Genomic DNA, 9,437 nt, shown 5'->3' on the forward strand with positions numbered 1-9,437 from the left:
TTGTTATGGGGCAGCAGGCAGGCATTATACACAGTCTTACTGTTGGTGTGGCAGCTGCCTTTCTGGGTCTGCTCAGCTGCCCCGGGGTGAGAGTGGGGGACCTGCACCTGTACCAGAACTGCTACGAAGTCTGATACCAACCTCTGAAACCTCCGTTGGGTGGTCTTATTAAGATCTATTTTTTTCTTTGGCATCCTTTTCCAAAGATGGTTTAATATTCTAACAATTGGTAGAGCTGCATCTATATATTCTGGGTAATGAGCACCCAGCTTGAACTATGGAGGGAGAGGTAGAGAGAATTGGTCATACTCTGGATGTATTTCCACCGCAGACCTAACAGGTTTTGCTAATGCATGGCATGTGAGGTATGAAAGAGAGGTGTCAAGTATGATTCCCAGGTTTTGGCCTGATTGGAAGAAAGTGTGGGGATAAGGGGTAGGTTTTGTTAGTGAAAATGGAGTGTTTGGTTTCAGGCACGTTTTAAACGCATATGGGGTAACCAGGTGCAGCTTCAAGTACCTGCTTGCTACATGAGTCTGGAGTTCAAAGGAGTGGTTAGAACTGTTCAGAAATGATTAACTCAGTAACTCAACAAACAATTTCCATTCATCGATTAGAATCATGAGTCTTTTGTTTAATTTAGGATTTTAATATATTAGTGATTATCTGCCTATTTCAAATGTTCATAAATGAAGTAAAATAAAATCTCCAAATCTGTGTAAAAGGCTGTACAAGAGCTCAGCTTTCTGATGTTTCTGATGTTTCTGATGTGAAACAGAGCAAACCCAGAGCCTCTCAACTAAGTGCTTGTCTTTGTGCCCTCATCCCTTCCTTGAAGAAACGGGAGCTCAGGATGATTAACTTAAGCTTTGATAGAAAATATCACTTTAGCAAGTGAAATAAAGCTAAACTTATGTATGGTAGGCCTGAATTCAGGAAGGAAGTATAGTTTTAAGACAGAAGGTTGGAGATTCAAAGAAAAAAGGTTGTAAGATTTCCATGATACACCAGGCTCAGAAAGAAGAGCTAAGAAAACATCTCAAATCTGGGAAGGAAATAAAACCAAAATGAAAGAAAAAGATGTAGTGCCCTTGGAATAACCAATTGCAAAGGCAAGAAGATCTGAGAGGTATCATCACTGTATATCTCTTTCACATGCCTCTAAAAATGCTTTTTTTTCCCCTTGAGCTTTGACTAGGGATAATATTGTGAAAGAGAAATCACAAAACTACAGTGAATACAAAGAAAATATTTTAATAAAATATTCAATACAGTATTTCCCTATGGGGCCTTGTAAGAAGTGAGAAGCCAAAAAAGTAACTGTCACTTTTGGCAATCCAGTCCTAAATGAGACAGGAATGCTCTTACTTTTCTCTAAAGCTCCTTGCCCAGTTCCACCAATAGGCTGCCATCAGGAGGATGAGGAAACCTGCAAAGGTCATTGTGAAGAAGTGACTGAACAGAACCTGTTTAGAAGCAACTAGAGACCAGCAGGTTTTGCCTCAGGCCTCTCACCAGGTACAGTATCTGGGAAAAAAAAAACAAAAAGAAGGCAACATAACATACTGGTTGATATACAAAAGGTGTTAACAACAAAATTTTGGGTTTCCGCCCTTCATCCTATTTGCATTTCCAGAGTGACCAACAGAAACAGAGAAATCTGTTTTAACCTCTTTTAGTGGTTTTAACCTCTAAGCATTTTGAACAAATCATTCCTTGGCCAACTTTTATATTCAAGGTCTATTATGCAATTCTTGGGTTTCAAATGGAGAAAAATGAGAACATACTGTTTCCTATACATAATATAGCTGCAAATACTGCATGTATGAAACAAGTGTCAGCCATGAATCCTCTGCCTTGTGTGTTACTGTTTATTGACACAGAAAGTGCTGTTGCTTGAATATGAGTATCATCTAGTGCATGAAGATATAGAAGGACAAATTACTGTGTTTCCATTCTGGAATAGTCTGACAGTGCTTTGCACAAACTATCAAAACTTGATAAAAGACTTTCTTGAGGTTGTCTTGCTGTCATGATTCCGATGTGTTTTGATTTCCTTCAGGAGTCATAAATTGCACCTTTGGCACAATGAGGGATGAGTTGTTCCTTCGGATAGAGTTGTTTCTCCTCATAGAATTGTTTCTTCTCATGGAATTGCGCTTCCTCAGAGAATTTTGATGGGATAGTTCACTCTTTTGGAGAGTCTGAATAAGGATGGAAGGCTTCTCATCCAGCTCTCGGGCACTGCACCTTGGAGCAGCTACTTTAACAGTGTTGCCAAATTTGGAGTAATCCACAGAATACACTCCTTCCTCCTCAGTAACAATGGACACAAAGCGATGGCCCCATTGTATCTCCTCGGCGATATAGGAGGTTCTTGCTTGTGTGGTAATGCCAGTAGTCTCGACCACTCCTTCGAGAATCACTATGACCTCTAGGTCTTGGTTGGCAAGATCAGTTGCTGAGATATCATACAAGGGGCTGCGCTTGTCAATCACATGGCAGATGATCAAAGGGGCTACCAGAAAAATGTTATTGCTCTCAATTGGGTTATCAACAGGAATGTCCAGCTGGTGAATAGGCACCACCTCCCCTTCAGGTGTGGTTGTTTTCTTGACCACCTGGATGCGCACTGAGGCACTAATGATCATACTTTTCCTTAGGTCACCCACTCGGAACATGAAGCACAGCTTGCCATTTCTAACGGCAATCACAGCATGGCGGCTGAAAATCAAGGTTTCCGCCCTTCTGTGAGCCTGAGCTGTTTTCATGAAAATGCAACCCAACATGACTGCGTTGATTATCAAACCCACAATGTTCTGGAGAATCAAAACTGTGATGGCCAGGGGACATTCCTCTGTCATCATTCTCCCTCCAAATCCAATTGTCACTTGAACTTCAATGGAGAAGAGGAAAGCAGAGGTGAAAGACCTGTAAGGAGTGATATCAGAAAACGGTGCCATCAGATCAAATTTTGAATAATGAAATAACATGCTAAGCTGAATTTTCCATTTTCTTCCTCCAAAAGCTATTCAATACTTTTGGAAACACCTGGCAACTTAACTTGTCAAATGTCTGATTCTAAACACAAGCACTTTCTCTCTCCCCCTCTCTCATCATAATGCCTCCACTTTCATACTTCTGGGATACAATTCTGTTATTTTCTACATCACATAATGATGGGCCTACTTACATGAAAGCATTAAAAGAATAAGTTAAAATAATAAATACATATTTGTATCTACAGGCATATTTTACTTTGTGAAATACTTTCACAAAGGCATAGTTTACTTGGTGAAACTTTCTATGTTTATTATTTATTGCATATCTGTGTTTAAGTGACTTGAGTCATATGGGAAGGTATTGAGTAATAAATGAACATTTTATTATTTACAACCCTTAAAATCATATTCATTGGCTAACACTTATTGTATACCTTATACAGACAAAGCATGGTGCTTAAAGGTGGTACAAAACACATGACTCAAAAATATTAGTATTTTTAATAAAAAAAGAATGTCTTGCCATTTGGAAAGAAAACTTTTTTTAAATTGATTGTCCCATTTTGTTCTCTAATTCTAGTGAATACTGAAGCCATTAAAGGAAAAATTTGAGAAAGAGATTTGTAAGTGGCTATGTCAAGATCACATAATTAATGAGAACTTGAATTCTGTCACTTCTAGCTTAGTGATCTTTTGAAAGAAGCAAAAGGAAAGAGTGGACAAGTGTCAGTATTTTCTTGGGAAGTTCTTTCAAATTGTACCTCTCTTCCATATCTAGTGCAAACACTGATTTGGTAAGTTCAAAGTTGACTGGGCAAAACTTACAAAAAGCTCTCAGGTAAGTCTGATTTGTTCCCCTGGTTAAGATACACCACATTTGGTTATTCTTAAGGTTAATTTATTCACTTACCCACATAACCTATATTGCCATGGCTTCTTTACATAAACAAGGTTAGTCCTATGTGTGCCCCCAATGCCAATTCCAAAGTCCTCTAATTTTATAGATTAACCATGCGTAGGCTATCTTCCAGAGTATTATCTATCTATAAATGCCATGCACAATGAGTGGGCAAAATGCTTAAACATTTGAATACTGAGTATCCGCACTGCCCTTTGGTGCAACACCATGAGGGGTAAGCATATATGATGCTGTTGATTAGCTTTCCAGTGGAACGTGAAAAATTGCCCTTTTACCCCTTTTGCTGCTAAAAAGATTCATGGAAACCACAATAATTGCTTTGTGCACTAGCTACACAGAAGATGTGTTGTATGATACAAAAACTCGTAAAGATTAAGAATGGACCCCAGGGGAGGAACTTGGATACAGCACTGATTTCTAATTATGTATATGTACTTCATGGAGCAGACTGACGGTGAATATTCCCACGTTTCATTTTAATGGCTTGGGAGATTATTCATATGCTGTATTTTATGTATTGTTTATTTTATGAAAGAATTTAATTCTAAATATTACGTGGTACAAGACCCAGCCTTTTATGGACACCTGTCATGCTAAACACCCTCAGAAGATGAAAGTGTTCAGCTGTTCATTTGTTCTGGTACAGAGGGAGTTAGGCTGAATGAAAGAAAACATGTTGGTTTATTTTCTGACTCATGTTGGAAAGTCATCCACATGAAAGAGAAAGTGAGCCATCCTAAAATGAGAATGGTAGAATGTTATTTGGACATACTGGTGAGTAACCATCACTCTAAGTTGTTTCTAATTTTGATGACATGGTGGGACATTTAACTTACGAAAGGTAAGGAAATGTAAAGAATAAGAAATATTATCAGACATCTTTTAATCCCCTTTGGGAGAGAATGGAGATTTTCCAGTTCTATATTTTTGGTGAAAAAATTTTTATTATGTGCGGTTGGTTATGATTAAACTAAATGTTGAGATGAAGTATAAACAGTAGGAAAACGTTAAAAATAAAATTAGTAAGATTTTAACCTTAAAAGATTTCAAGTTATTTTTTTAGGTAAGAAGCAAAGCTAAAAATCAAAAATTGTCATGCTGAGGAGATCAGCTTTGTCTCACTGTATTTGAGACGTCATTTCTCACAGTAAATGGAATATTCATACCAGCAGGAATACATCAGGGTAATGAAAATGCTTCAGAACACATCTTGTGAAAAATAAAAGCTAGCAGTAAAACAGCTTTTAGCAACCAGTGCACTCTATAAAGTTCTTTTTAAAAAATCATCAAAAGGATGTTAGTTTTGATGCTATATCTTTCTAAATTTTTTTTTAACATTTATTTATTATTAAGAGTCAAAGATAGAGCATGAGCATGGGAGGGGCAGAGAGAGGGGGAGACACAGAATCCGAAGCAGGCTCCAGGCTCTGAGCTGCTAGCACAGAGCCAGACGCGGGGCTCAAACTCACAAACTGCTAGATTATTGACCTGAGCCAAAGTCGGGCGCTCAACCAACTGACCCACCCAGGCGCCCCAATGCTATATCTCTAATAAACTGCTTCATGACTTCTTTTTCACAGGAAAAGCCAAAATATTTGTCTTGTAAATAAAATCTGCCATTTATTTTTGAGGTTTATTGTTTTTTAATCTTTTTATGAGTATCTACTGCACGTTTGTTAAAAATTTATCTTGATATGAAATTGGTTCACCAATATCAGTGTCCATAAATTTCTTAAAGAGAAATATTATAGAAAATGATACTTGGCCTACAAATACCTGTTAAACACAATGTTTTGTTTCTTTTATATCCGGTACGCTGATGATCACCGACATTTTTCATCTATATTTTCTTTCAGAGAAAAGTTTGTGAAAAGTTCAAGACACAATAATATCTACTTGATGATAAAGGCAATGGATCAATTCAGTATATTTTTCTCTTCTCAAAATCTGAGCTGAAATCTGTGATGTGTGATCTCTGCACACAAATGTTGCATCTCTTCCTGATACGCTGGCATTGAAGGTACTTAGGAAATGGAAGGACGGACAAGGACAAGTTCAAAGTCTGGGTTTCCGCTTCTGGCAATGGTATGCTAAGTTCAGAAGATTTCAGGGTCAGCAAAGGTCTCATTCTTTACAGCTGCCTGGCAGAATGGTGCTTGTTCAAGTTGCTTTGCTTTGTACACTACGCGAATTTGTAATATTACTCAGAAAATGTCCTGGCAAAGTTTCCAGTATTATTGCCATTGTTTCGCTTCAGAGTGACTATTTTTGCAATCGATATACATGATCTCTTTGCACCTTCCAACAAAAATTAAAGGACAGATCACCCCATCTAATTGTTCTTAGGCCATGTGAAAATATGTTCTTAGGCCAAGTGAAATGAAATTCACTTTACTTACCATTGAAACACTTACAAGAGAAAGAAGCAAAAGCTAGGCAGTCTGAGGATGGTCTTGTTTTTACTCTATTAAAACTTGTAAAGAAAATCACAACATTAAGGTACTTCTGTATAATCCCTTCCATGAAAAACTTGGATCAATTTCCATTAAAAGTTAATTTTTTTCTAGTTCTGCATCTTAGCATAACCAATGCTAGCAACCAGCTATTATATAAGATACTCTTGATAAAGAAGGGCTTGTAGCTACTTATTTCAATTTTAGTGGATTTTTAACCTAGGACACCTCTCTGCCAGTGTTTTCCCATTTCCCTCACTATTGCTGGAAATGTCATGGGCAAGAGAAATATTGGAACAATATTGCTAGCATTGACACAATATTTTTTGTTGTTCAGAGATATTTACCCGTGGACACTAGAACTATAGCCAGCAGCTTTTTCATACTGAAAACTAAATATGTGCTTTTTCTGAGTGAGGCATCCTGGAATCCTCTGAATCATAACCATTTTTATAATAACCAGTGCAGTATTTTTAAAGCTAGCCAGAGGGATTGAAGCTCCACGTTTGCAGAGACTCCTCATCCATAAAGCTTCCTTTAAAACGATTTTAATGTGTCAGATTAGTTTTTTGTTTGTTTGTTTGTTTTTGTTTTTTTACTTCTTTGTGCCCAAAGGTACTAAAGGAATGCTTTATTTCACTTTCCACAAAAATAACTGTAAGAGGAGAGCAAGGGCAGTTTCCTATTTTTTCCCACACCGTTTTCAATCCCTGCCTCATCCCACTGCATTCTTACCTGACGTTAGTCACACAAACAGTGGACTCCAAACCACTTTTCTCCATTCCGCTTTTCTCCATGTAAGCGTAGATGTCCCCATGGGCAAAGGCCACGAGCCACCACATGATGGCGAAGAGCAGCCAACTGCAGAGGAACGACATGGTAAAGATGACCAGCGTGTGGCGCCATTTCAGGTCCACCAAGGTAGTGAAGATGTCCTGAAGGAATCGCCCTTGCTCGCGGATGTTCTTGTGCGCCAGGTTGCATGCCCCGCTCTTGGCGATGAAGCGAGCTTTGGGGAGGCGGTCTCGGACGCGCGGCTTGCGCAGATTCTCCGCGGCGATGCGCGCCAGCACATACTCCTCGGGGATGATGCTCTTTCTGGCCAACATCGTCCTGTCACCATAGCCAGCTTATTCACCTGTCTCTGACCTGACTCCTCTTCCCTCGGGACGTCCTCCTGCATAAGGCAAACGACGATTTTAAAACTCCCCCCTCCCCCATTTTCTCACCTCTTCAGTTCTTGCATTCAGGGATATGTGTATACGTTCCAGGTGACCTGCAAAGCTAAGGTATGATTTTATCAATCCCAACACGATTCTAGTTTTTGCGCTTGAGTTCTGGAGTCGCGGAGAAATTATTTGGTACGAATCGGAAGTGTTTCAATTTTCCGTATCGTTATGAACACGGGCAGAGCCTTAGTTAAGCAAAACCAGGAGCCGTCCTGTAAACAGCAGGCTCAATGATAATTCCGAGATTAACCGCGTCTGTAGATTAGTGCAAAGATACAAACACGCGGCGTCTATGGTGGAAATTAAAACCAGCTGGGTATTACGATCCACTTATTATTTAGACGATATAGCAGTATGAAAAGTACAGAGAGGAAATTCTTCCTCCGTTATTTTTAGAAGTAGGCAGAGAAAAGGCCGTGGCCTCTTGCGCAGTATAAATAACATGTTTAGTGAAATTTGACAAAATAATAATAAGCGATGTGCTATGTAACTTGAAAACGATGAAGAAGTATTTTAAATGTTAAACAAGTATGAACTGCATTAAAAAAAGAGAAAAAAAATCCCATTGGAATTCATAATATTGTAAATTGAAAACTTTACAGCGAAGGCTTCAAACAAACATACAAGCCGCAGGAAAAACCCGGACAATAACCTGCGGATTGCAAGATAGAGTTAGAAGAGTGTGCCCCGAAAAGTCTCTCTAATACTGTAAAACTTGTGCTGTGTTTGGCATTTTAAATCATTTGCGGGGGTGCGAGCAGCCTCCCCCTCCCCTCCCCGGGAGGAGCGTTGAAACTTACAGACTCTGGGCAGCGGGTGCGGCAGCTGCACCTCCCTACACAGGCCGGCCGACCGCGGGCAGGTCCCTCGTTCTCCCATCCCGGCGCGCGGGTGCGGGGACCGCGAATGCCGGAGGGACAAATCCGGGGACCGCGTGTCCTAAGGAGAAGAGTTAAAATAATAAAAGGTGCAACTGAGTCTGAACGCGGGAAGGCTAGAGGAAGGGGGATGGGTGTAGATCTTCCCCTCCCCCGGTTCAGCGCTACTCCCCTGGCCGTTGCAGTGCAAGGAGGAGGGGCTGGGGGAAGAGAACCTTGGGGCTGATGCTCTACAAATCAGCCTCCCGGTTCAGGCTTTGACGTGCGCCAGATCTATGAGGCCGCCGGAGTTGGCGAGATAGAGAAGGGAGGGGAGTGGGGGAAGGCGCAACCCGCGGAGGTAGGGAGCTGGCCAGGGGAGGGGCAACCGGGAGGGGGGGTAGGGAGGGCGGGACCTGTAGGGCCAGTTCTCTTCCAGTAGCGGCGACCCCCCGGGCCTCCAGTTTGACACGCAAGTCTTTAAAAGGCTCCCTGCTCAGGAGGGAGAACTTGCTGAGTCCAAGTTCACTGACGTAAAGAGAATTTATTTTTTATTTTGTAATGTGGGTAGATAACTGGGCTACTTAAGATTGAATAAAACCAGGTATAGAAATCAGAAAACAGTTTTCCGAGGTGTTCACGCTGTGTGCACACATAATGTGCACACACATTAAATTTCGAACTAGTGGGGATGATACAGGTGGAAGATGTTCTGAAACCCAGTAAACTGTTTCTTCACCAGCCAAAGCTAGTTCTCAGGAAGTTAAACGCGCACGTGCACACAGGCACACTAAGACACCCGCCCCCACCCCACCCCCAACCTACAAAAACAAAAACAAAAAAACATTTGGGGTTCCTTCCAGTGAGAAAGTTTACCCCCAACAAAAAATCGCTGTCAACACTTAGAACTCAGATGGCCATTTTTCAGTAATTGGTTGCTTTCTGAAATGTTGCAGCTTCTCTATCTTGTCTAGATG

At 40.5% G+C, this 9,437-nt stretch overlaps 1 protein-coding gene across 2 annotated transcripts; it reads right to left on the reverse strand.

Annotated features, from left to right (window-relative positions):
* Positions 1-1,234: 1,234 nt before the first annotated feature.
* KCNJ8 (potassium inwardly rectifying channel subfamily J member 8) lies at positions 1,235-8,776 on the reverse strand. 2 transcript variants are annotated; one of them, XM_042946005.1, is made up of 3 exons: positions 8,404-8,776; positions 7,110-7,551; positions 1,235-2,931 (listed from the first exon to the last, which is right to left on the reverse strand). In XM_042946005.1, the coding sequence occupies exons 2-3, from the start codon at positions 7,481-7,483 to the stop codon at positions 2,031-2,033; spliced, it is 1,275 nt and encodes a 424-aa protein (XP_042801939.1). In that variant the 5' UTR covers positions 7,484-7,551; positions 8,404-8,776; the 3' UTR covers positions 1,235-2,030. The 2 variants fall into 2 exon arrangements, with proteins under 2 accessions (XP_042801939.1, XP_042801940.1); XM_042946006.1 differs by lacking the exon at positions 8,404-8,776 and having other exon boundaries at positions 7,110-7,620.
* Between the last annotated feature and the right edge of the window lie 661 nt (positions 8,777-9,437).

The sequence above is a fragment of the Panthera leo genome, chromosome B4, assembly GCF_018350215.1.
Source record: "Panthera leo isolate Ple1 chromosome B4, P.leo_Ple1_pat1.1, whole genome shotgun sequence".
Taxonomy (NCBI): Eukaryota; Metazoa; Chordata; class Mammalia; order Carnivora; family Felidae; genus Panthera; species Panthera leo.

What these genes read in the sequence shown, in the direction of transcription:
- KCNJ8 (XM_042946005.1), bottom strand. Translation starts at nt 7,483, where the DNA reads ATGTTGGCCAGAAAGAGCATCATCCCCGAGGAGTATGTGCTGGCGCGC. An exon ending in GTTTGTGTGACTAACGTCAG is followed by an intron (nt 2,932 to 7,109) that starts GTAAGAATGCAG and finishes CACTCCTTACAG; the next exon opens with GTCTTTCACCTCTGCTTTCC.